We start from the raw sequence: 26,537 nt of genomic DNA on the forward strand, positions 1-26,537 counted from the left end.
TTCGAATTCCGACTCAAAGTATGGTGCCCAAAACCCATCCCTAGCTTCGAGTTCTGCATGCTATCGCTCAGTTTCCGGCACTGTCAGTATCCAATATATGGTGATATAATTGATCGTTGGGGGGAGGGATTCGTTTGGCATGTTATCTTTCCACCATTCGTTCACCATATCCATAGCGTGCTCTAGTCCTTCCAGCGGTTCCCAGCTGTTTTCGCTCGTTGGATATCCTTTCCATTTGACCAGGAACTGATCATTTCTGTGCCAAAGGCGGTGGTCTCTGATTTCTTCAACTTCCCATTCATCTTTCTTGTCGATGATGATAGGTTCAGGTCGCGAGTGGGTTCTTCCAGGAAACTTGGAGTCGTCATTTGGGTGGAATCACTTGACAGCAGAGGCATGGAAGACTGCAGTATTGCAGCGGTACATGCGTCCTTCCATCTGAACAGTGTAGTTTTCTGTATGCTCGTCAAAAGATAAGACTTTGAAAGGTCTTCGCCATCATGGTTGTAATTTCTTGCTGCGTCCAACATTGGTAATGAACATGTTTCCATGTACCATAAGCATATCACCTGGTGGAATGGGGACATGTTTGCGTTGTCGTTTCTGAGCAGTAGTGGTGCTTCGGAATCGGGCAGCTTTAACAGCTTGGAAGGCATCGTTCCAAATTGCTTGATGGCGGTTTAGATGGTCATCAGAGGCAGGGACTGAGGAGTTCTTAAATAGAGTTGTAGGTAGGAGAGGGTATTAACGGCCGAAAACTGCCTTGTATGGAGACATTTCCAAGGTGTCTGAAAATCTGGCATTGATATATGCGGCCAGTTCAACAAGGGCTGGTTCCCAGTTGGTTTGTCGTTCATTGATCATGTTCTTGATTCCAGTCTTAACTTCGCTGATTTTTCATTCTGCTTGGCCATTAGTCTCATGGTATCCAGGGGCAGCCATAATGTGGTTGATTCCGAGGGAGGTCAAGGTTTGCTTCCAGAATCTGGCGGTGAAACGGGGATCAGCATTACTGACAATAGATAAGGGGTATCCATGAGGGGTAAATAGGTATTATTGAAGGTTGTTGCAGGTGTCTTTGGAGGGGTCGGTAACCTTCATTGGTATGAGCCATGTATATTCAGAAAATCGATTCACAGCTACCAAGATAGTGTCATATCCGGCGGACTTGTTGAATGACCCAGCGAAATCGATGGTGTAGGATTCGAATATTTCACAGGGTAGTTGGAGGGCCTGAGCTTTCCCTTCAGGTAGTTGTGTTCGCTCCTTATTTGCCTGGCATAATTCGCATTGTTTGACGAAATTGCGGAAGTCCTTTCGTATTTCAGGCCAGTAGACATATTCTGAGGCGTATTGGAGGTTGCGGTCCGCACTGTGGTGTCCTTTATTGTGAATCTCAGTAATGACATATTCCCTAATTGTCATTCCATTGAACATATGGCCTTTTGGGATGTATAAGCAATGTTCACCATAACGGGTGCTGGTATAGACCATTCCATTGGATATGTTGTAGGGGGCGAGGTCTCCATGCCTGGAGCTATCCATGGCTTTGAAGTAAATCAGGTCATGGCGATATCCTGCTATCATTTGGCTTCCAAAAGAAGAGGTTAATTCTTCCGTGGTTGATCTAACATCTTGTTCATCCTCGATTAGGAATCCTCTTGTTGGTTCGATAGGGGCTTCCTCTTCCTCAAAGGTTTCATAGAGTTGTCAATGATGCTCGGGAATAGTAGGAGGTATGACCGAGACAATGGTTTCATTATTGTATACTCATAAGAGCCCACCATATAGTGGTCATGAATCGGTTATGGGAGGAGAGAATGGTGGGGCTGACGGTGGGGGATGTAAATAAGATATTGCATCCACGTAGGCTGCTGCTTGTTCGAGTTCTTCAAGACCTTGGTATCGTGTTGGAACAGGATTAAGGGTATGAGGAGATTGGGTTGATTCATCTTCATCGATCATCTCTTCTGCTCCTTCTGCGGTGTCGAAGCTGGTGTTTTTGGAATCTTCAGTAGGCATATAGTACGGTCGCTGGTATCTGTTGCCGAACTTAATCTCAGTCTGGTGAAAAGGGCAGGTGTCGTGATAACAGTGGGACCAGTGGAGTTTGCTTTGTTCAAGTTCGTGAGGAGGTGTGCTGCAGAGCGTGCAATTGTCTTTCCATTCTTCATCAATGTCTTTTCCTCGTTCCGTTCCGGCAGCATTGTACATGGTGTAAGAGAAAGGATTGGAGGGAGCGGCAGAGCTGGCGGTAGCCATCGATGGTTCTTGTTTATAGGAGGTGTCGTCAGGGCTGTCTTCGCTTTGTCTTGTGTGGTCATGAACAAGAGGAGGATCTGTGAGGCTTTGATTCTCATATAGGCGGGTGTCACGAACATGGCTTAGCATGAAAAAGGTTTTCACGTGACAAATGGTTATGAGTTACAGGTATGGTATTGTTTTGCGCATATGACCTATTCGGGTTATATGATTTGTTATGTGTGGGATTTGTGATGCTCTCGCACATGGCTCAAGTATGAGTCATAGGACATGCGCCTGACGAGTATGCCTTATGAGTGTGCCTTACGGGTAAGCCTTGCGCATATGATTTATGTTTTGCACATGACCTCATTACGAGGTCTTGGGTTTTATGCATATGACTCAGTCGAGTCATATGACTTGTTTATTGTATTATGATTAGTTTATGAGTTTTGCACATGACCTCGCTATGAGGTCATGGGTTTTGAGCATGTGATCACTTTGGTCACATGACTAGTTTGTTATGATTTGGTTTCACACATGTGACCACTTTAGGTCACATGACTAAAGGCGGGAAGAACACTATATAAGGAGGCCGATGCAGCCGAGGAAGATAGGTTCTTCACGCTTTGTTCTAAGTACTTTTCCTACTTATTACTATAATGAATATAAAACACCTTTACGATCTTTATCTTTATTGCAACGATATCGTTGTGCCGAGAAAGGGCTTCGAAGAAGACAAGTTAGAGAAAGCTTATAATAGGCATTCCCGATAGAAGACAAAGGTCTTGTACTATCGGTAACATAGGCATAGGCCTATAGCTATCGTGAGACAGAGGAAGGAGAAGACAGAAGAGGTAAGTATCGTTCCCCATCGCCAAGAACTAACTACCAAGAAAGGGATCATTACAGCGGGAGAGAGCATCAGCTAAATAGTTCGTTCTTCCAGGGGTATAGATGATTTTTGCATCGTATTTGCTGATTTCGCCTATCCATCTTGTTCTTCTCCTTCCAGGTATTCTTTCTGTTTTAAGATTAGTGAGAGGTTGGTGGTCGGTAACAATAGTGAAGGTATTGCCCATCAGGATGTGGTTGAAAGCGGCGAGAGCATCAATCACAGCAAGGGCTTCCTTGTCTGTTGTTCCATAGTTCATCTGTGAGTTAGTGAACTTCCTGCTGTGTAATGCCACTAGTCTCGCCGTTTAATGAGAGACCCCTTGTCCAACCCATGCTCCAACTCCAACATCCGATGCATCAGTAATTAGCCATATCGGTTCTGGTTTCCTATAGTCGATAGGTTGAATAACGTTGGTGTTCTTAATCAACTCCTTGATGTTGGTAAAGGCTTGGTCATGAGTGTGGGTCCAGACAAATTCTGCATTGCCGGTAAAGTCTGTGAGTGGTGCTGTTACAGTGGCGTGGTGTGGTAGGAACTGGGAAATATAGTTGACTAGTCACTAGGAATCGCATGAGTTCTTTTTGATTCTGGGGAGTCGTCCATTCCATTAAACAGGATATTTTTCCAGGGGCTGCCTGTATTCCTTTATCATCTATAACATGTCCTAGGATATCGAATTTATCGGCAAACAGGATTGATTTGTTTCTGCTAGCGTAGAATTTAGCTTCCCTAAGTTTGGTACAAACCAAATCTATATGGTAGGCATGTTCTATTTTGGTGTTCGAGAAGCTGAGAATATCATCAATGTAGACCCAAACAAAATGGTGGAGGTATTCGCTCAGGAGGTTTTCCATAATTCACATAAAGGTGGCAGGCGCATTCATATCACCTTGTAACATAAATCGGCTAATGAAACTTCTGAAGGGTGTTTTGAAACTGTTGTAGCATTCGCTTTCTGGATCTAACCTTGTTTGGAAGTAGGCATCGCTTAGGTCAATCTTACTTCGGAATCTAGCCTGTCCAACTGCATCTAGAATCTGGGTTTGGTTTGGGATAGCAGAGCTGTCCATAACTGTGTTTTCATTCCATAGCTTGAGGTCAACCAAGGGGCGGATTCTTTTTCCATCTGCTTTGGGTTGAACAAACATGGGAGCGGCACCTGGGGCTTCTGCTCGGTAGATGACTCCTCTTCTTTGTTGTTAGTTGATCCAATCACATAGTGGACCTTTGTATGCGTCAGGAATAGAGTAGGTGGGTTGGTTTTTAAGATTAGAGGGGTCTCGGAGGTGAATATGATGGTTCACTTCTCTCATAGGTGGTAGTTCTTCGGGAATCTGGTCAGGGAAAACATCAGAGTATTCATCCAATAGGCGTTGGGCTGTTGCTTCACAGACTGTGGCTCGGTACTCTCCGCTTGTTGGTTTGCATGAGACTCTGACCTTCTGATCTGGGAAATCGATGGTCGAGTCCCCACACCTGATTACAGCTTTGTGGCGGTTCAGGAAAGGCATTCCTATGAGGGCATCGTATTTGGCTAGGTTTCCAACCAGCATTTCCTGGAGGGGTAGGATGGCAGAACCAAGTCGAATAGTTGCACTGCAGGTTTTATGACTTGTGGATCGTGATCCCTTTACTGCCATGTTAACTGGTATGGGTTGGTTAAGGTCTCGGGTTGGGAGTCCATGGACAGAAATAAAGGCATTGCTGATCATATCTCTCCCGATTGCGCCAGTGTCAAATAGGACTCGAGCCTTTTTGCCATTGTTGAGAATAGTACCTTCCAGGGTGGTGTGTGCCTTAAAGGTAGCTGGAGGTCAGACACTGTTGCATTCCACATCGATATATCCGATATGGATCTCCTCATATTCGCTGGGTTGGACATCATTGCTATCGCTCTCAACATTGTTGGCCGATGCTTCTTGCTTAATTGCCTTTCCTTTCCCTTTCTTCATAGGGCAGTTCTTTGCCATGTGTCCTGTCTTTCCACATTCGAAACATTCTCCTTTCTGCCATCTCGATTCTTTGGAGGATTTTGTTTTCTTCTTGAAAACCTGTAGGGTATCGTCTTCAGAGTTGCCAGAGGCTTTGTGCCGTGGCTGGCTATTCCTACTAGAGGGTGTCTGTGTTTTGTAGGCCTTGATCTCATGGAGAATGGCGTCCTTTCGTTCTGCTCTTGCAATTATTACTACAATATCGTCGCCGTCTTCCTCGAGTGGTTCTACTTCTCGCTGGAGGGTAGGGTGCATAGTGTCGTAGAATCGTCACTTCAGGATGTATTTGGAGATACTTCCTTTCTCTATTCGGTCCTTATACATCATCAGGTCCGTAGCCACATCGGTGATTCTCTTGACATGCGTTCCATTAACTTGCTGGAGCTGGTTGAATTTGTTGTATAGGAGGTCATTGGTTATAGAGGATTGGAATCGTCCTTTCAGGTAATCGAGAACTGTAGATCCTCTTAATCTTACATTCCCGCCGTATTCCTTATAGCATTGGTGGTATGCGTCGGTTGCCTTTCCTTCACAGAATGATCCAATGTATAGTCCGGTTGTAGAGTCTTCCACATCTTTCCCTTGCAGGAGAAGATACTGTGTGAGTTCCGTCACCCATTAGTCAAAGGCTTCGGGTTTGAGGTTTTTTCCTTCTCCTGTGAACTTCGCTGGAAGGTGGAGTTTGAACTTAGGAGATTCAAAAGCTGCGGGTACTTCCTCTTCTTCAGGCCTAGCCTGGGATTTTCCTCCTCCAGAGGGTCCTCCTCCTGTGCTAGCCATATCTGATTCGCTACTGGATTCGGGGTCGATTGGAGGTTCAAAGGAAGGCTTTTTTGCTGGAGTAGAAGGGAATTCTCCTGGAGGTTGTGTGTCTTCCGTGTTTGCAGGATCGCCCGGCTCTTTAACAGAGCACCGGTGTTGTTTCATTCTTGTAAGGTCTTGCCGTGGGATTTGCTTCCTACTCCTGGTCGTCAAAGACTCTATCTTGGGTATGAGAAGAAGCCGAATGTGCCGTGATTCTGCCGCTTCTCTCCGCTCGCGTTCTGAGGTGGATATCGATAGGTTGATCAAGCCTAAATCCGGGGACAGGTTCTTAACCACTTGCTGAGGTTAAAAAAATATAACGTGTTCGCAAGATGCTAATTACGTTATCAGTAATAGATACAATAGTTGGCAGGTAGCCTGCTCTTCCAGAGAGGAGGCGAGAGCTGAGAACTAAAGGAGGCTTCGAGGGTGTACTGGGGAACAAAGAAGTAACTGTTCAACCAAGTATATTGAAATACTGTCTGTCGAAGTCTGCCTTTTCTATCGTAGAAACAGGCAGTCTTTAAATACACAAATCTGTTCATATCTAGCATGAACGAAACTAATCAAAGGTATCAATCGATACACTTTGGTAAAACTCCTTAAGTATCAAAGCGATACTTAAAACAAAACATAAAACAAAACCAAGTTTCAAAGCGATACTTAAAACAAAACATAAAACAAAACCAATAACCGAGTACCCGTACCGGTTACAACTCTTCCATACCTTTTCCACAAGTAAGTTTTCATATCTCCCTAAATATTTTCAATTAAGTTTAGGTCTGGTGACTATGGTGGCCAGGATAATATATCCACCCCATTCCTTTTTCTACACTTTGTAGAATATCTGTGATTAAACCAGTAGTTAGATTATATTCTTAAGTAAGTATTTCTATATCAAGAAACAGAAAATACAATAATTATAAGGAGGTAGAACCTACCCTTTATGCCCTGGTGCACCATCTTCAACAACCCTAGTCCAACCAAATCTCTCACAATACTCATGCCAGAAAGGAAGTAAAACTGGATCCAGAATATACTTAGTATACCCATAAGAATCCACTTTAACCTTTCCTGATACTACCACTAGCTTTGACCTCAAATTCCCACAAAAGGCTCCCCATACCATAACTGTCTCCCTTTCTGACTCTCAGACCTCATCAATGCAATCCTGATCATATTCCTCAGAAGGTTCTCTTATCACCCATCCTCTCTGCCCAAATCCAGCTATAGAGAATGAGGTTTCATCAGTTCATATGATTCTGGACCAGTCTCTTAGTTTCCAAGCTCTTTTTCTCATACACTAACCAAATCTAATTAGTATATTTTTAGGGCGCAATCCCCATCTAAAATATCTTTTAGTTATGTAAACACTTGAATCTTCATTAAAGTACTTACTTCTTGCATAGTTTTCTTTTATTTAAATTAAAACTCTTAGCTGCTTTCCTAATTGTCCCGGATGATGCCTTTAATCTCTTCTCTTCTTTAATATCCTCCCAAGAGAGTCTTCTATTTTTTTTATTTTCTTTAATAAAAGACTTTAGATCAAGTAGATCAGACTCCTGGAAGATTGGAGGTCTTCCTGTTCGCTGGTAGTTGGAAGGACCACCTGTTTCCCGATACCGTTGATAGATGCGAGCACAGGTACTATGGTGAACTTTAAGGCCTATTTTTTCCTCCAATTCAGCAGCTATCTTTCTGAAAGACTACTCCACTATTTCTTGGAGAGCAATAATACAGATCCGGTCATCACGCGTAGTTTCCCGCTCAAAGCGCTGTCACTTCTTCGTCAACAATCACCACCACTCAATATTTCGTGGACTAATTGCTAAATTATTTAATTTTATTATTATTTCAACTTTATGTACATATTCATTTAATTAAACTACTTATGCTCACTTCTGCGGGTTCCCTTTACCCTCATAGTGCTTTTCTGAAATGGTTTGGCAGGTGGTGGTGGATATAGTGAGTATTGTAGTGATGGGGGTTGGGAGTAGAGTTGCGATCTTGTAGGAAGCGGTTGCTACTGTGTCGCACTACTTCTTTCCCCCCCCTCGTACTATCGGTAACGTAGGCAGAGGCCTAGTGCATTCATAGAGGTTGCGTTGCTAACCACCTAGGTCCAGCGCGACATCCCGGTCTAATGCGCTCTACTCGATCAGAACATTGCCCCGTGTAACCTACATGTAGGTTATAAGCTGAGTATATGTAGTGTTAGAGGCACTGTGGATATAATGCCCAGAGATGCGTTGTTCTTCATAGGATAGGAGAGGCCGGGGGGCTTATATATAATACATGGTGAAGATCCACTTTTTGCCTCTCAAATTGAGACCACGTCCTCTGGTCGTAATTGATTGCGCGGCCATTCACGAGTCCGATAGTAGCTCTTTAGGAGCTCTCATGACACCCCTTTCCCGCTCTGAGTCTCCAATTCCTTCCGATCAAACCTCTATACTAACTGTCCGAGCATGTCACTCCAGGAGTTGGTTTGTTTACTATTTCGACTGACGTTAGTCTACCTCGAGGATCTGGTCAGGGTAGGCAAAGACCAAAGCTAGCCTAAATACCAGCACAATTCTAGCACTCGAGCTCGCCTGCTAGGGGTCGGCTCCGGTCACGTGGGGCCGTCGACACCCGCCTTTGCATTTGCCATGCACGCATTCTTAAGAAGTTGTTTCCATAATCGATGTCTCTGGGCACGAAAAAATCCGTTTACCACCGCAGACGATTTCTGATATAAGTTAATTCCTGGGTTCCCCTTGGCGTTTTTAATGTGTGCAATAATAATGCCTGGCTCGCTTTCCTATGATACGATAGGGGTTCCCCCAATCGGAGACAGTGACTGCCCCCACTGCCTCCCGTAATACCACCAACAGATGCGGGATTTCTCTTTCCACATTGACACCAAGAGCGTGTGTACGGTAGTTCTATTAGCGAGTATCATACCCGATGGGGACAAATTCCTACTTTCTCTGGGCGAGGATGCTTGAGTTAATTTCCAGAAGCAGGGCGTTACCAAGGGCTCCCCAAATAGCGGTCCTACCTTCAGAGCTTGTGGAGGATGGCAGGTGTAGCCCCCCAAATGCGGGGACTCCTATGGGATCTTTAACATGATAGAGAAACAAGTGGTAGGACCACCACGTCAACACTGGCGGAGCGTGATACGCTGTTACGCACGTGTGTACGGATTCACAAAAGAAGGGAGGGAAGGAACATATGCTCGAGCATAGAGAGTCCTCAGCCTCCACATTGCAGTGTGCGCAAGATCTTAGGTTCAGTTAAATTACCAACTTGTTCATTGGTGGGAATTCCTATACCGCAGCTACAGGACAACCAAAGGTATTATTAATTTTGTTCCTTCCCTAGCCAAATGGCTTGGGCGTGGATGATGCGTGGATGATGATCGGAATGTGGGACGAGGGAAGAAGCCCCCTTCGAGGCCTCCTTACGCCCGTACTATGCCCTTGTTCGGATGCGAGGCGACACCCAAAATTAAGGGTGGTTTCATGATAATAATATTAATTTTAAAAATTAGCGGCAACCGGCATCGTGGGAGCAACCATGCAATACAATATCGTGGGTTATGACGAACGGGGCTTCTTAACGGAGGACTCTCTCACCTACCGGTACTGTACTAGTACAGTACCGTACTTGTCATTGTCTGCCGAATTACCCTATCCGCACAGTTAGCGGCGATCATCTCTCGGAACGGACCGACTCCGAGTATTACTGATGCACGAGGTCCCGGACGGGTAGCCAATAGTTGTATCGTTCTCCCGATAACGAAACCATGGTCGCAGGTTGGTGTTGCGCACTGAGCTGTGTGCATCTACTCCGGTAACCACAGCACCCGATAGTCATGAAGGAATGGAATACTACTTGTGTTATAGTATGATACTCGTAGTTAATATTGTTTCTCTTTCTCCTCCATTTCCGGATTTTTCGGCGTTAACGGTAATGACATCCCTGTCAGATTTTCCCCACATCAAATCCCCTAACGGCTCTCAGATTCAAACCCAAAAGTCCAATTGCTCTACGGAATCAATGTGCACTTGCACAATGGGTGCTCACGATAATTCCGGGCTACCGCATCGATCTGTGATATCGTGCCAGGAACCTAAATTGCGCGAGATTCCATTTTGGGGTGTAACCAGCTGTGGTCGAAAGGGTCTTCAATATCTGCAGCTGATGCGGAGTCCACACAGTGTGCCCGATTGTGCAGGTCTATGGCTGGCAAGCTGCCCTACCTTTAGGGTGTCCCATCCATCCCCAGCTTTAGGAGCAGCGGTGGGGGCGAAAGGTCGGAAGCCTAACCTACGGATTCCGGTAAGCACAGACAAGCACGTTCAGAGCTGAAAACGAAGAAACGCCTGGGTGATCTCGTACTATCTGTGTCTTGAGACCCAGGTTAACAAAGGGTTCCAACTAGGCCTCTCCGGATAGTTTCCCAGTGACAAAACTGACGCCATTCCAGAATAACCAAGGCAGTTCGAGATTCCATGCATGTTCGAGATTCCCCCAATCAATACCATTGTCAAGCTATGATCTCCGGCTCGAACTTCCCTGGAGTCCGAAAAGCCACTATGATATCCAGATTTCTGGGATCCTGGCACATTTGGCCCTGTCAATTTGTTCTCGTCAAGCGAAGATCCACATTGGTAAATACGTTATGCTAGTATCACAAACACAGAGAATCTCCCGATTAGTACGGCACGCCGCCCGAACACCCACAGAATTGTCAATTCCCCGTCTCTCCAGAGAAGCCACTAGGGACGCCTCTAACTAGTATAAGAGACCCCTATTCCTCTCTTCCAGCCCCCCCCTCATCAGCAACAGCCCAGGTGATACCCTACAGTCTTCTTCATATCGAAGTCTTCATTTGCGAGCCTCACTATCTCTCCATAATGGCCCCACCTCATGTCGATGATCAGTACTCTGCGGGCTCCACCTACCCACCAAACTGGATTCCAGTTGTGGAGAAACCCCTACGCACCCCGAAACGAGTGAGAATTATTACTGTAGGTGCTGGGCATTCCGGATTAATGCTTACGTACAAGATTAGAAACCAGTTCAAGTACGGGGACTTTATGGACCACATTATCTATGAGAAAAACGTAAGCTCCCCGAAGTCGCCATTCACAGTTATCTGATTTCCACAGCATGATATTGGCGGAACGTGGCTTGAGAACAGATACCCAGGTACATCCCCAAGATTAATATCCCCCATCCCCCCAGCGGGACACTTTCTAAGCCCTTTTTTTTCGACTAGGGGTTGCCTGTGATGTTCCTGCTCATATATACACCTTCTCATGGGAGCCAAATCCGGACTGGAGCGAGTTTTACGTTGGCGGAGAAGAAATTTTCCAATACATGAAGCGTACAACGGCGAAATACGACCTTGCAAGAGATGTTGTTTTCAATTCCAAGGTTGTGGAAGCCATCTGGGACCAGGGGCGAGGTAAATGGGAGCTCAAGATTGAGCAAGAGGGACGATTTATCTGGGACGAATGCGATATCTTTATAAACGCCTCAGGGATCCTGAAGTGAGCCACCTCTCTCCGACCCTCGAACGATTTCTAACCCGATAAAAGTAAATGGAAGTTACCATCCATTGAAGGAATAAACGCTTTCAAGGGACACTTGGTGCATAGTGCGAAATGGTGAGCTCAGGGGCCGTTCGTCAGAATTTGGGTGCTACACAGGTTTACTGATGCTATCCAGGGAGGATACTTACGACTTTGCTGGAAAGAGAGTTGGAATTATTGGAAACGGATCTTCCGCACTTCAGATCGTCCCCAAGCTACAGGAAGTCGCTGGACACCTAGTAAACTTCATGCGTACCCCAACCTGGATTAGTGCGACATACTCTTCTGAGCTTCTTCCTGATGGAAAGAACTTCTACTGTAAGACTCGTTGAACTTCTTTTCATCAAAATTTCTCGCTAACTTTTTGATGACCAGATACAGAAGAGCAGAAGTCTGAATTCCGGAACAATCCTAAGTTGTTAAACGAGTATCGCAAAAAAATTGAGAGCGGCTTCAACAAATTCTTCTATGCCCTTCTCAACGACTCCCCTGCCCAAGCTGCTATAACGGAGCAGTACACACAAATTATGTCCGAGCGCCTCGGTAACGACCCAGAGCTTATCAAAAAATTTATACCAAGCTGGAGAGTTGGTTGCCGTCGTCTATCTCCCGGGGAAGGGTATCTGGAAGCCCTGCAGGCCCCCAATGCGAAATACACATGGGATCCTATCGAGCGCATTACCGAGAAGGGCGTAGTGACATCCGCTGGCGAAATCGAACTGGATGCAATTGTATGCGCCACGGGCTTCGACGTCTCTTTCATGCCCCAGTGGAAAATGCGAGGGCTCAACGGCTCTACATTGGACAAATGGCGGGATGACCCTGAAGGATATTTGGGAATATTCGCCCCCAGCATGCCCAATTACTTCATCGTTAACGGGCCCAATTGCCCCGTCGGACACGGCTCACTGCTCTCCGTCATGGAGTGGACAACGGAGTACATCATCCGCTGGGCCAAGAAAATAGCTTCCGAGAACATCAAGTAATTAACAACCATCCCCCATCAAAGAAAAAATTTCTTCAGAAAAAACGGGCAATTCTAACAAAACCCTTCAGAGCCGTAATGGTAAAGCCCAACGTAGTCCGAGAATGGAATGTCTACGCCCAAGAATACCTCAAGCGCACCGTCTGGACCAGCGGTTGCCGCTCCTGGTACAAGAATGGCAAAATCGAGGGGAAAGTCACGGCAACATACCCTGGTAGCGTCATCCACTACAAAGAAGTCTTGGAAACCATCCGCGGTGAAGACTTTAACATCGAGTACTCCGAGCCCAGGAACAGGTTTGGCTTCATGGGAAATGGTTTCACGGCTCTTGAGATGGATGAGGATGCGGATTTGGCATTTTATATGTATAAGTGAGGCTCTGTAATCGAGTTCTTGCAGACTTAGTTTCGAGATAGCCATTCAGCTCCCGTGTTTGTTAGTTGGGTATATTTGTTAGATTGGCCTCAGGGATTTAATTTGAGTCTACAACGATACACCCGCCTCCACCATTCTCCCAGAAGGCGGTCGAGTGAGGATTTGTGATCTTGGGTATGAGAATCCTGCCGCCTTTAATTGGGAAAGCGTGGGCCATCCCAGCCCATAATACGGTAATACTAGCAAGTCAATCTCCTGGACCGAGGGGAGATATATAGTACCCCCTGCCCCCCTACCTGCCTAATAACTTACAAGCAACCATGCTAGGCCAATCCTTTTAACGAATTATTGAATCGGCGTACCCGCCGATGGTAAGGCATAGTGCACCAAGTAATTGGGCCCAAAATTCTATCCCGAGGTAATACTTGTAAGGATTTCCTTTCCAATAAGCCCAAGGGCGCCGTAGACACGCCTCTCTATTCAAGCACGGACACTGCGTCTACGAGCGGACAGACACATGACATACTGTGAATTAACAGCCCAAGGATAATTACCCCGCCTAACAGCGTAATCCCTTCGCAGACAAGTACCAAGCACATTGACCACCAAGAGTTGAGCACCTAGTAATTTACCCAAGCGGGGTCGGAAAGCAAACTGGATGTGACCAGATGGTTTCCAGCTGTGATGCTAACCAATGGGGTCACGTGCATACTGTGAATACTCAAATAATCAGGCAGGGCACTACACTCTTCGCCACTCTTCCAAAGCGGAGAACCCTGGACCATATACTGTCCACACCGCGCTCACGGCGGGACTGGGCGGGTGAGGATCGGGGATATTTGGTGGGCAAGAGGGGAAAATTACCAAAGCAGGGCAAGAGACTTTGTCGGTCGTTACAGATCCCGGTCCTTCGCCTATCATACCTAGCTCCGTCGTGGGTCGGTGAAGTTCGTATGATATGATAGCATACGCCTCGGAGCTCGATATATTTCGGGTGGAAGGCGTTAGGGAAAGTTGGGTGACATATGCCCACCGCGGCAGCGAGGGGGTGAACTCCGGGGTCTGTTCTTTTAGCTGTGGCCGACTCCTTCTGCCGTTAGGCCACGCTTGCTCTCTAGCCCCCCAGGGAGCGTTTGTATGCATAACCTTACGCGTTGTCGGCCTCACACCGTGTGTATGTATGCGACGCGATAAATTCTTGAATGCATAGAACTAAGAAATCTTCGAGCATACGAGTGGGTGTTTACAGCAGCTTCTGGGGCTTCCCCGGCTATATTTAACCTGGTAGATATATTGCGAACTCTCCGTAGTAGGGCAAGGGAAGCATTCTTACACATCACCGTACTCTTAAAATCTGTGCATCTTTCAAGCTTCTATTCCTGCTCCTATGCAGGCATCCCCGGGTATCTAGGGTCTCAGTGTTGTAGTTCTTGATTGAGGTTGTATTGCTTGCTTGATTGTTACTCTCCCTGAGTGGCTATAGGCCCTTACTTGTGCTACAGGGGGCGAACTAAAACAGTACTAGTACATGACATAGGCTGCATGTAAGACAAAAAGAAAAGTCAACGACAAGAGTACTACTTGTGCATAATTCTACCGCAATAAAGGAAAAGCGAGCAATATTCGGAAGTCATATTACAACACTCAGCAGGACCTTCCATCGAGTGCTAGCCCGTGATACAACAATGCCGATAGAGACATCACTGATAAGGTTCACCTTTCACCTTTGTGTCGCGCAACTCTCTACGGGTCACCGGCGTGAGGAATCTAAGCATTTGAGTTTGAACCTAGTATGGGCACTCAGATGTGTGCAGACGATTCGCCATACAAAATTTTGTCCCCTGAGTTGGGGTTCCGCTGCATGCCGAGGACTTGTAAACCTACCATACCATTCCCCAGGAGAGGGTAACAACCGAGTTCTTATCATACTCCAAAGTAGGCTTAGCTCTTTTTAGGAAAGCCGCAGCTCCCCACAGAACCCCTACGAGTACCGTGATACCAACCCCTGAAGATCCCCCAAAGCATAAGAAAGGCCTCTTGGCTGACCGCCAATTTAATCCCCCCTCACACACACAACTCCGCAAAACAAACCGGTTAATCGGAAACCACCATGGCATTTGTTGATCTCCCAAACGAAATAATTCTGCAAATCGCAGAAGAGCAGGAACCTTCGGATATAAACGCGCTCGTGAGAACCAACCGCCGGCTCGCTTTCTGCTTAACTCCCAGCCTTTGGGCCAGTATATTCCGATCTCCTCCTCAGCTCTATGCCGTGGAAGCACTACTCTCTGCAGCGGAGAACGAAAACAAAGATGTGGTGAAACGGCTACTTGACAAGGGCATACTTCAGTACTCTCAGACACCGCTCTGGAAGATTTTGCGGAAAGCGATAACTGAGTGGGACACGAAGACCCTACGCACACTCATAGAGTGTGGCATGTCGATGGATGCGACGGACCCTGATGGATGGACGCTCTTGGGGTTGGCGGTGGAGAAGGGCTGTTTGGAGACATTTTTGCTGCTAGTGGCTCAGGGCTTCGAAATTAATGAGCCGGGGAGCCCCCGATGCGAATCCCCACTTGGCCTCGCGGCCAGGAAAAAACACGACGAGGTGGTGCAAGTTCTCCTAACCCTCCCGGGCATAAACCTCAATCCCAAAACTGAATTGGCCTCCAATACGCCACTACACAGCGCAGCGAAGGAGGGGGACGAAACCATAGTAGAAATTCTACTAACGGACGAGAGGATAGATGTTAACCCTGTGAACTCCGACGGTTGGACACCTCTTCACATAGCGGCCAGTGAAGGCCATGAGGGGGTAGTGGACCTGCTACTCGCACACCGGGACATCAGAGCCGATCTCCCGGAAGACGCTGGCAAGACGCCAATACATGTCGCTGCCTGTGGCGGGCACAGCTCAATTGTCCGTCGTTTGCTGAACGACCAGTCGGTTAACAGTCTGGACTACTGCCGCCGAACACCGTTATACTGGGCATCCAAGCTGGGATCCGAATCAGTTGTGCGGCTACTGTTACAACACAATGGCGTCGAGGTTAACTTGGCTGAACGCGCGGGCAGGGGGCCGATGCACATAGCAGCATGCGAAGGGATGGAAGGGGTCGTGCAGATCCTGTTACAGGATGAAAGGGTTGAAATCGACACCAAGGATAATTACGGGCGAACGCCATTATGGTGGGCAGCGATGGAGGTCCACGAGGGAATCGTCCGGCTTCTACTCAGCGATGATAGGGTTGATGTCAATCAGCGCAACGATCACGGTGAAACGATCCTGCATATTATGGCCGGATACTGGGGGGATGAGGCGATAGTGCGGCTATTGCTAAGTCATGAGAAGACGATCCCGGATATCCGCGATCATGATGGGAGGACCCCGCTGTATTGGGCTGTCATGAAGGAGCATGACACTGTCGTGCGGCTTCTACCCGGGGATCCAAAAAGCCCGTCCTTGATATAGGTGTATTATGATATCAGGGGAGGAGCGAGGCAATGAGTTCGCCGCCCTAAACAGAGCAAGGGAATACGTGCCGCCGGAGGGCGGGAGGCGACCCCCCCGCTAAAGTGATTGCTTACCCACCTCACTAGAGCGTATCCAAGTTTGCCATACCAGGCCGGACCTCCTATCGGCTGAGTTTCTTTATCCAGGGTCACTTGTATCACATGTATTGTAGTCCAACAACAATCGCTTCACAGCCGACGGACGAAACCAATAACCTGAGTCACGGTATCCCAAGTTTTAGCCCACGAGCAAGCTGTATATCTATTCTCCCTACATCAAGAAAGATAAACCAGTGCTCAAAACCAAGCCCCAAAGCCTGGTCATCCATCGCCAAAAATTACCATACCAAAAAACAAATACAGGTATCACCCCAATAACCCCACCACAGTGATAATCCATGACCAACCCACCTACCGATCCGATCCCCAAAAACCGTCAGTCACCCTCTTTGAGCCGCATGTGTCATCCGTCACCCCGCCATTCCCAACCCATCACAACCTCCCATCCACCTCACAACCACGAAGGAAATCCCCAACAACTCACCATGATCGAAGTAATCTGGTATGATACCTCCCCTTTCTCCCATCTAACTTCCAGAACAAACAAACAGGCTAACACAAACCAGCAACGACCGCCTCGGCAAAAAAGTGCGCGTAAAATGCGAACCGAATGATACGATCGGTGACTTTAAAAGGTTGGTGGCGGCGCAGATAGGGACTTCGGCGGAGAAGGTATGTCTGCTCCCACCAGGAAGGAAGGAAGTATCATAGAGGGGAGTGCTGACGAGGTTGACCAGATTGTGCTCAAGAAGTGGTACAACACGTTTAAGGATCACATCACCCTGGCCGATTACGAGATTAGCAATGGGACTTCTTTGGAGATGTAGGTTTTTCTTTCCAAACTTGGGTTTTGGGTTAGGCTCTGTGCTGATGGGGTGCGTAGGTATTACAGTTGAGCCGGTGGGATAACATGTTTTTGTTTGCTTGCTCGCTGGTTTGTTCGTTGGATCCTCGGATTGGTGGGGGGATATTTGCTTTGCGGAGGGTTTTGATAGATTGATGGTGGCGATTACGGGGCCACTTTGCTTGCCTCTTCCTTTTTTTATATAATTTGAGTTCGTACCAGTTAAAATCTGAACATGGGACACTTTTTGTTGTAAGCGGGAAAACTTATTGACCTTAAAGAAAATTTGAGATATCATACGACTACTTTTGTATCAACACTACCTTCATAGAATAACTACAGGATCAAGAAGAAGAAAAATCACCCTTTAAAATTCATCCGAAAACTCTAAAATCCAATCTCTGAAATCCAATTTAGGATCATGCGTTTAATGGTATGGATTTTATTTTTAAACTAGAGGCTCATTTACTCGAGTACAGTACATCGTTTCATGTGCTTTTTTGTTGCTAGGACCAGGTAGACAGCCACGTCTTTTGCCTAAATTTCATGGAATCCTGCACCTCCCCAGCCTCAATCTCCCTTATCGATTCCTGAGGTATAAGATGAGTATGATAGATATTAAACCATGTATTAAGAACTGCGGTACTCGAGTATCATAAGGCTGGATAGCTTTGGAGCGAGAAAAGGTATGATACCATTCAGAAATTCAGTGATACCGGTATATAAAGTTAATGCAGGACCGTGAAGAAGAGTGAATAGCGGAGGAGAGGGGGTAGAAAAAGGAGAAACAGATATTGAGGAAATCCTAGGCTACCATCCCCCTCCCTCCCTCCCCAACCCGGTCGCGTGCTAGCTGAACCTGTTAAGTTGGGGTACGAGGAAATACAGGAGATATCTGCAGGGCAAGAAAAAAAGTGAACAAAAAGTTGTGTACGGGAAAGGTTCCGCCCAACCGCTACCGGTATTGTTATCGTGTGTTCTGGTAGGGGGGTCTTGGGACGTTCTGGGGGTCGTACCTTTTCCTGGGTGGTGGGCACAGCCTGCGAGGCGAGACTGGCACTATATATATATATAGATATATTTGGAATCACCGTCCGTTCTGCTGCAAGTGAGGCGACGACCTCACTGCTTCTTCATATAGTATCCTCGGTCAATGGCAAACAATGATAGGATTGAATATTCCAATGATGTATGATAGGGTCAACCTCTTTCTGCTCCCGTAAGTAGTTTCCTAACTACTTCTGAATCGCCATTCTCAGTACGGTAGCCCACGAGAGTGCCGCTGTCGTCCGTCCAGCCAGCCACACTTAGATCAACATCTTCCCGCTCCAGGAGTAATCTCGCTACTTCCAGATGTCCATATCGAGCAGCGCGCAAGAGTAGTTGCTCGTTTGAGATGGCTTTTTCATATCAGGGTCCATATATTTTTCCGCTCCAAAAGCAGCTTCGCTACTTCTAGATGCATATTCAGCAGCAAGGCAAACGAGAGTGGCGTCTGGCCTTATATAAGTTATTCAGTATCTTCCAAATCCGGATGAATATCTTCCCGCTCCAGCAGCCGTCCCGCCCCACTTCTATATGCCCATATCTAGCAGCAAGGGGGGAAGCAAGAGTGGTATCGGATCGAGATGATTTTTTTTCTTTTATCAAGTTTTGCCTCTTCCTCTCTTGTTCCCTGTATCATACCGGAACAGCTTTCACACAATTCTCAATGCCCCCATTATTTTTCCCAGTAAAAAGCCCAGGAAGAGACGGGGGTCCATCCGACCATATTGAATATTCCTCCAAACTTGGACGCTGCAGTAGTAGAATCTTCAACAATCCCCTCGTTCCGGTTTTCTGGCAACCACACGAAGTGGTGTGTGAGATCCCTTGTCTTCATATCCCAGCTCTCCCCCCCCCCACAAGAAGAAAATCAAGGCCACTTGCGATTGCACCAATCCCGGGAGAACAGCGATGTCCTGAAGCCCAGTATATAAAGAAAGCTCCCGGCGTTGGGAAGATATATGCTGCAGTTTGAGCGCAAGCTTAAGTACTTTCATGGGTTCTGTCGTCCCCCTTCTAGCATGAGCTCCCCAGTATGATGAGCCGGAAGTGGCCCGAGAGAAGGGCCCTCGGGGAGCCGAACGAACCCTTGATGCATTCTTAGTTTAAGGTTAAGTTAAACATTTTTCCCACAGATTATAATACTTGTAAATAATAAGAAATCATCGAGCGAGCACACGTCCCCCCGCAAATGGGAAATTTTTTGCGAACGAAGTTTCGGTGATAGTCTGCCAGAGTAATTTAACCAATACCGGCGCAGAGTGGAGACTGGGTTGGTAGGGCATTGTCTGAGAGCTATGAGGTTTTTACCCCATAGAATTTCCTGTCTTTGTACATGCCTTGGCATGTAGAATTTCCTGTATTTAAGCTGGGAGCATTTCTTAGTTAGACAATCTCAACCACCCCTTGACAACAGACATTTAGATAGCAGTGCATGCCTATCTAAATCAGATTCAGCTTCACCCCTCTCTGTTTCATCTGCGTTGGTCTATTTACTACAAATGGATCCAAGTCAACTTCCCTTCCTCCATCCATCAGTTTATCGGTCAAGTCACAGAGCAATTATTCCCACAAGGTCCAGTTCGGTCGGACCATCCAACTAAGGGAAGGCACATCAAACCTCCCACACCTAGACATACTTCCGCCCTTCACGCCCCCCCAAGCTCTAGCCAAAAGTGGGCTTTCCATCCTTCATCATGATACCATCACATATACAAAACCCTAAGCCACAATTAACCTTCGCCTAGTCACTTGTTGACGGAACAAATTTCACAGCATAAGGTATCGAGTGAACCTTGATGATGGTAATGAGATTTTTGGCTACCTTGCTATAGCTATCATATTATGATACATTTGCTCTACCCATACTAGTCATGTCCAGCACAGCACAACCCACTTATCCCACATCCTACCCCCATGCCATCCCAGCATTCGACAAGGGGAAAAAAAGATGACTTCTACCCATCCCATAAATGTAACTGCAAAATCCCAACCGTAATATACTGTACAATCTGCGCACCTACCCTATCTCCCCACCTCCCCTTGCTAACCACTCCTACATGTAAAAGTGAGAAGAGAATATTATAAATAGTAGGAAAAATATCGGAAGAGGAAAAATTGGATGAAAAATGAAAAACACAATCTACTAATCCATTTCACCCCAACTAGCAAGTAGCCAGGAAAACTCGGATGGAAAAAAGAAATGGTAAAAATTGAAAAAGGGGGAACCTGGGGAAAGAGGGGGAGAGAAGGATCGATGGGATGCAATGATCAATCAATCAATAGTGATGGTTCCATCGTCATCAATGACGACAATGTCGTCCATCTCTGTAGCTGGCATTTTACCAAGTTTCTTGGCAGAAGCAGGGACTCTATCTTCGACGACAATGTCTCTCCTAAGTTTCTTGGTATCGGGGCCGTTGGATTGGTCTAACTCGTCAGAGCCGATAACCTCCTCAATTGAACGCTTGGTTGCGCTCCCGTTCGCACTGTTTCCGTTTAGTGACGATGGCTCTGGGGTTTCGAGCTTGGCTGATGACTTTTTCGGGATTTCGAAGTAAGCGGGGATGGTAATTGGGGTGGAGTCTTCAGGAAGCTGACTAGGGATAAAGTTAGTAAATAACACAATCACCGGAGAAGATATATGGGCTGACGTGTTGGTAACCAAAACTTCCAGGTTGATTCTTGGATCATCCTCATCGTCCACAACGGTGACAAATGTTTCTTCACTGAATCCTAATCCCTTTAAAGTTCTGTCGATATTATCGTCAAAATCACAATCGTACAACAGTTGGGAAGTCATGACGGTAATTTCTCCTCCATATCTTAAGCCATCTCTCAATACATTGTCCAAAAGATCCCCAAGAGTAGCTCGTTCAATGTCTGCCTCAATGGCAGTCCGGGCTACGCTGCATACTCCGCACGTGGGGTTAGGGGGACTGGGTTTTTCCGTGCAGAAAGCTCGGTCCGCCAAACGAGAGAGGAAAATAGTTCGCGCCGAGGTAAAGTCATCACGAAGAACCTTGAACGCTTGCAGAACGCAAAGACCAGCAGTAATCGCATTTGTAGTTGCAATAGCGGGGATAATATTTCCAGCCATCTCTACTTCCACTTAGTAATCATCCAACAGTGCGTGCATAGTGTAAGGGGGAAACTCACGCTTGATATCAAACTTCGACTTCACATTAATTCCAAAGACCAAACTTCTCAGGTTTGCACTCGCCGCAACAAAATCCAAGGTATCCTCGTCATCTTTATCAAATGTTATGATTGGAGCAGCTTCATCTCCAACCTGATCCCTCTTCATATCCAGTACACGTTCCGCTAATCGACGCAAACTGTCTTCGAACATGATGTAATTTTCCACTAGTGACCAAATTTTCTGGTCATTCTCAGAAACCTTGGCATCAATACCCTTGGCTTCATCTGAGACCATTTGATGGTCAAGAGCCTCTGGCGGCTTCCGGGACTTCCACATCTCATCCATTGACCGAAGGCGGTTGATGTCATCTCTAAAAACTTTATTAAATACGGTAGCGGCGAAATCGGGAGAGTCCATCTTTTCGCGGATATTCTTTAGTTCTTCCGCTTCCCGTTTTAGATTTGCGATTTCGCGGGCTGGAATCAAAGTCAGCTGATTATTCTGGGTGAACGATAAGTGTTAAACAGACAAAAAAAAACACCTACAATTCTCAGAATCCTCAGTTGGGTCTAGGTCGGGCGAACTCTCTTCTGAGGTTCCAAAAATTTCACTATTCACCAACAGTAAGCCAGCTGTATTTGAAACAAATAGTGAGAACGAACACAAGAAGATAACTCTTAGCCCAAACAATGCAATGAATAGGCTGGCTAGGTGTGCTCCGGATAGTACACACCGGGAAGCTCTTGGGAGTTGCTTTGTGCGTGCAGTCGTAGCATTCAGTTTTTCCCTTTCGGGTGTAAGCATTATCACAAATCCCTGCGGGGGAGGCCCCAAGCTCACCCGCTTGATAACCTGAACCTGCCCATCAAACCCGGTAGTACCGCTCTCGATCAAAGGGACATCCGCTGACAGGCACATCTTATTGACGTGTCTCCGCGCTTCGAGATTGTCTAGAGCATTGAATACCACATTGAAGCCCCCGAACCACTTGACGTTGAATTCGGGATCCTTGATGTTGGCGTGGTGAGCCTCGAGCTTGACATTGGGGTTGAATTTTCCGGCAGTCTCCTTCGCCACCTATGACAATCCCCGTCCAATAAGCCCCAGTAACCATCCCTGTAGAAGAGGAAGAGAAAAATGGCTCATACCATAGCCTTGGATTTTTTGATATGCTGCATCCCGAACAAGAACTGGCGGTTGAGATTGCTCAGGTCAATGGTGTCCATGTCGACAATGTGAATCTCTCCGAATCCCGTCAACACCAGATTCTTCAAAAGTTCACAGCCGATCCCGCCGGCGCCAACCATAAGAACTCGTGACTATGGATGCGTAAGTCAGTAGATGAAATGAAATCATGAGGAGCACCATTTCCAGCCTCCATACCTCTTTGATCTTCATATGGAAAGTTCCGAGCGACTTGCGTGCATTCGTGTCGCGCCCCATAGTTTCTAGGATGGCGATGTAAGAGAAATATGTCCGCGTCGGGAATACCAGTATATAACAGTAAAGTAAAGTAGGGGAAAGGAAGAGAGAAAAGGAGAGAGCGAAAGCAGACGAAATGGGGGAAAATAGAGATAAGGCGGCGGTAGGCTTTAGGACCGGTATTTGTTAACGGCTTGACCAGGATCAAGAGGCTCTGGAGATGGGGGCAAGGATGATTCGCGAGGCGGGAAGAAGGTCCGAATGCCCGAGAAGCAATCACGAATGATTGAGGAGGATCTTCCGGTACGATGGGTTAGAACAGCTACGATAGTAGTCTCTATCCAGAGAAAATCAGTCGTAGGAGGAGGCGCAAAAAAATTTGTGATTGTGATTGTAGAGGGAAGGGGGTTGTGGTGATGCTGACCTACAGTACAGGTACCCTTACCCTTACTTGTTTTCAGTCTAGCGGTGGTGGGAATTGTTAGGTGAGGGGAATAAGCATGGGAAGAGCTAGAGTGAGAGGAGGTGTAGGGCGAGGAAAGAAGTTTCCCTCGACCTCGTCACTGTAAGCTTAGGTTAGTTTTGTCTAGGATTCTTACCTAAGAGATGGTCTGTGCCATTGAGCTATGATAGATTTGAGTTAGACTAGGCTACCAGTACGAGTACTGCTTGCTGCAAGACCTCCCTTCCCTCTGCCTTGGGGGTGATTGGAAAGAAGTCTTGGCACGCGGGAGAGCAAAACAGCGTTTTCCCCTTTCCCTTTTTTTTCCTTTTTTCATTCCTTTGTCTCAGAACGAGTCTTACCTCGTGCCAGATTTCCACACAGGATGCACGCAGGCTGGAAACAGCATACATACACCTTACCTTTAAAAGAGGACACCAAAGCAACCGAGGTAGCTATTAAAATAAAGAAATTTCATCCCCAAAAAGTCTCAAAAAATCCCTACTAATAATGGATTTTCCTCCCCTTCCAGGTGCATAAACTCCGTCATTATAAAAGATTTTCTCAAAAAAGGGATTCCCGGAAAGAAATAAGCAACACAATGGACGACGTTGACCATGATCTCCTTGCATTCATGCGCGAGGCAATGGGCTTTACCAAGGCAGTTAAGAAAGGCCCACGAGAAACGGGCGTTCTCGAGAGCGCGCGGTATATCTTTGACAATTCAATTGACATCGCATTGGACCGAGACTCGGTGGTTCAGGCCGCAGAGTCAATCTACAACGCTATCCAGCAAAAGTCCTACTCGACTCAGACATGGTCAGAGCACGAGCTGCACCCGAAGGCGAAGGACGAGGATACCTTGAATTTCATATTCACAATGGATGTGCTGAACTTCAGTTTCTGGAGCGAGGAAAGCGAGGATACGAGATTCTCGGTGGTATACAATGGGAAGAAGTATACAGGCTATTGGAGCTTGGTAGCCTTGATTAATCGAGCTTTGGACGAAGGTCCCTACTGCCCCCGTTGTATATTGGCAACAGTCCAAGCTTAACAAAGTATTAAACATTGTAGGAATCCCAATAACTTGCCCCTTCTTCGTCTCGGACCCAGATATCTGTCCCGATTCCCTCTTGGAACACGTCTTCCGCTCAGACTCCGAGGAGCAGATACCCCTATTACAGGACCGGTTAACCTGTCTCCGGGAATCAGGGATGATCCTATGTGAAGTAGTCATTCCCTATCCTTCTACACATACACACCTCCCTCCCTGCCCTCACTCGTGGCTCAGTGCTGACGTGATAGAGGTATGACGGAAGCTTTGCCAACTGCATTCGAGAAGCCGGCCAGTCTGCATCAGAACTGATTATGCGGGTTGCGGACAACTTCCCTTGCTTCAGGGACGAGTTCAAGTTTGAAGGGCGGAACGTGAACTTTTACAAGAGGGCGCAGATACTCATTGCTGGTAAATAAAACGCTCCCTCCCTTCCTCCATCCTACCTCCTACCCAACCTCTAATTAGCATTCGGGGACGAATAGATATATGGGCCTGCTTCAACTCAACCTCGTACGGCTCCTTCTACGATATATCCTCCGTGACCATGTTCGCAGACTACAGGGTCCCCGTAATCCTCCACTCCATGGGATGTTTGATGTACGCCCCCAAAATGGAGGGTCATATCCGTGCACGCAAACCCATTCCCTCCGGGCATCCCTGGGAATTACAGCTACGGGGGACGACTATCTGGTGCGTGGAATTGATAAGGAGAGAGATTGAAAAAAACCATCCCGGCTCCAAAATCAACGCTATCTTGATCGACTTTTACTTGTATGATACGGCGAAGGAGATGGAAGAGCGAGGGGAGGATATGATTCCCACCCATCGGACGAGGAGTATTTGGTATTAGATGGTTTGGGCGTTGTTGCTTGGTTGTTTTTTCTACTTTCTTATTCTCTTTTTCTTTTTCTTTTGGTGGTGTTTGAGGCCTTTACAGATTCCATTTGATAGACATGCCGAATTCAACAGAGTTAAGTCTGTGCAATTTTGGGTCGGAGGAGGAGGGAGGGGGGTTTCCTTTTTCTTTCGTAAATCTGGTTTGTTCATGCTTAAATATGTGTTTGTTTTAGAAGCAAAAAAATGTGAAAGACTTTAGAAGTTTGCTCATGAAAAGTCCATCGGATCAAACATGTGAAGCGATTGAAAGCGTAACTCAAAATGTGAATGATGATAGAATTTCCCCATAAAGCGAATCCATGAGATCAAGCACATGAGCGAGGTGAGTGAGGGAAAAAAATGAAAATATCGAGAATCTGAAAATGAAAATGAAGCAAAGCATGTTCCCGTTATCCATCCACCAAAGCGGTCAAGAAAATCTCAGGCGTTCCCACGATAGAATCCACCCATGAAAAAGCAAATGTCTGAAACTCCACCCCGTCGCCCAATCTATGAAATGAAATAGAAACAAAAATAAAAAGCACATAGAGCACCGACTGTATAAAGAAGAGAAATGTCACATTTGAGATATCCGCCCAACGCCAATCCTTCCTCTCTTCCTTCCTAGAGCCATTCCATATAACGCCATCCGTCCATGAACCCATATCCCTAAAGCAAACCCCGAAAAAAAGAGATATAAAAATAAAAAAAAACAGCCCAAGCAATGACAAGAACGAGAAACCCGCATCTAACACTATCGACCCTCCCTCCCTCCCTCCCTCCCTCCCTCTCCCGACAATGCCTACCCCCAAATATCCAGCAAACTCTCCAAATACGCTCTCCTGCTATCCCTGCCGAAATCGGAGCCCACGCCGACCCCATCCCTCAACTCCTCGGCAAGAATAACAGCAAGCACCTCGACGGGCGGGTTCAACCCGAACGCCTCGGCACGCTTCCACCTCTGCCAGCGTGTGGGGCCGATGCAGGGGCCGTACTTGACCTGCATGTCGAAGTTCCTAAGGATCTTCTCTTGCATGCAGAGGTACTGCTGATGGGTGGGTGGGCATCCCATCGGTTCCAGAATTTGTGAATTGTAGTAGTTTTGGATTTGCTGGAGGGATATAGTTATGGCTTTGTGTATGGAGAGTGTAGGTGTTAGGGAATTTTAGGATTCGGTATGAAGGGGGAGGAAAGAGTAAGAAGGGGGGGGGAAGAAGAAGGGGGGGGGGAAGGGGTACTGGGGGAAGCCGATTTC

At 46.7% G+C, this 26,537-nt stretch overlaps 5 protein-coding genes; 3 read left to right on the top strand and 2 right to left on the bottom strand.

The window, feature by feature from the left end:
* Positions 1–10,227: 10,227 nt before the first annotated feature.
* On the top strand, positions 10,228–13,004 carry GSTUM_00004391001 (uncharacterized protein). XM_002835599.2 has 9 exons: positions 10,228–10,352; positions 10,409–10,937; positions 10,997–11,048; positions 11,094–11,133; positions 11,204–11,477; positions 11,526–11,594; positions 11,656–11,837; positions 11,895–12,501; positions 12,576–13,004. The coding sequence occupies exons 2-9, from the start codon at positions 10,852–10,854 to the stop codon at positions 12,877–12,879; spliced, it is 1,614 nt and encodes a 537-aa protein (XP_002835645.1). The 5' UTR covers positions 10,228–10,352; positions 10,409–10,851; the 3' UTR covers positions 12,880–13,004.
* A 3,894-nt stretch (positions 13,005–16,898) lies between these two features.
* On the top strand, positions 16,899–17,604 carry GSTUM_00004394001 (uncharacterized protein). XM_002835600.2 has 4 exons: positions 16,899–16,957; positions 17,022–17,127; positions 17,193–17,278; positions 17,339–17,604. Exons 1-4 carry the CDS (start codon positions 16,941–16,943, stop codon positions 17,349–17,351), a joined length of 222 nt encoding a protein of 73 aa, XP_002835646.1. The 5' UTR covers positions 16,899–16,940; the 3' UTR covers positions 17,352–17,604.
* Positions 17,605–20,618: 3,014 nt separating this feature from the next.
* On the bottom strand, positions 20,619–23,387 carry GSTUM_00004395001 (uncharacterized protein; the record flags this gene model as incomplete). XM_002835601.2 has 9 exons in its annotated part: positions 23,332–23,387; positions 22,869–23,244; positions 22,634–22,804; positions 22,326–22,562; positions 22,148–22,272; positions 22,031–22,095; positions 21,503–21,961; positions 20,998–21,445; positions 20,619–20,943 (listed from the first exon to the last, which is right to left on the bottom strand). The coding sequence occupies exons 3-9, from the start codon at positions 22,790–22,792 to the stop codon at positions 20,619–20,621; spliced, it is 1,818 nt and encodes a 605-aa protein (XP_002835647.1). The 5' UTR covers positions 22,793–22,804; positions 22,869–23,244; positions 23,332–23,387.
* Positions 23,388–23,740: 353 nt separating this feature from the next.
* On the top strand, positions 23,741–25,256 carry GSTUM_00004396001 (uncharacterized protein; the record flags this gene model as incomplete). XM_002835602.2 has 5 exons in its annotated part: positions 23,741–23,800; positions 23,882–24,359; positions 24,424–24,578; positions 24,655–24,814; positions 24,889–25,256. Exons 2-5 carry the CDS (start codon positions 23,951–23,953, stop codon positions 25,254–25,256), a joined length of 1,092 nt encoding a protein of 363 aa, XP_002835648.1. The 5' UTR covers positions 23,741–23,800; positions 23,882–23,950.
* A 374-nt stretch (positions 25,257–25,630) lies between these two features.
* On the bottom strand, positions 25,631–25,947 carry GSTUM_00004397001 (uncharacterized protein; the record flags this gene model as incomplete). XM_002835603.2 has 1 exon in its annotated part: positions 25,631–25,947. The coding sequence occupies one exon, from the start codon at positions 25,945–25,947 to the stop codon at positions 25,693–25,695; it is 255 nt and encodes an 84-aa protein (XP_002835649.1). The 3' UTR covers positions 25,631–25,692.
* Positions 25,948–26,537: the final 590 nt, after the last annotated feature.

This window comes from Tuber melanosporum (genome assembly GCF_000151645.1).
Source record: "Tuber melanosporum whole genome shotgun sequence assembly, scaffold_11, strain Mel28".
In the NCBI taxonomy this organism is placed as follows: Eukaryota; Fungi; Ascomycota; class Pezizomycetes; order Pezizales; family Tuberaceae; genus Tuber; species Tuber melanosporum.

Bases quoted from the DNA above. Each gene is read 5' to 3' on its own strand.
- GSTUM_00004394001 (XM_002835600.2), top strand. The intron at 17,128-17,192 runs GTATGTCTGCTC...GAGGTTGACCAG, and splicing joins TAGGGACTTCGGCGGAGAAG to ATTGTGCTCAAGAAGTGGTA.
- GSTUM_00004391001 (XM_002835599.2), top strand. From the start codon at position 10,852: ATGTCGATGATCAGTACTCTGCGGGCTCCACCTACCCACCAAACTGGA. The intron at 10,938-10,996 runs GTGAGAATTATT...GTACAAGATTAG, and splicing joins CCCTACGCACCCCGAAACGA to AAACCAGTTCAAGTACGGGG. The intron at 11,478-11,525 runs GTGAGCCACCTC...ACCCGATAAAAG, and splicing joins AACGCCTCAGGGATCCTGAA to TAAATGGAAGTTACCATCCA.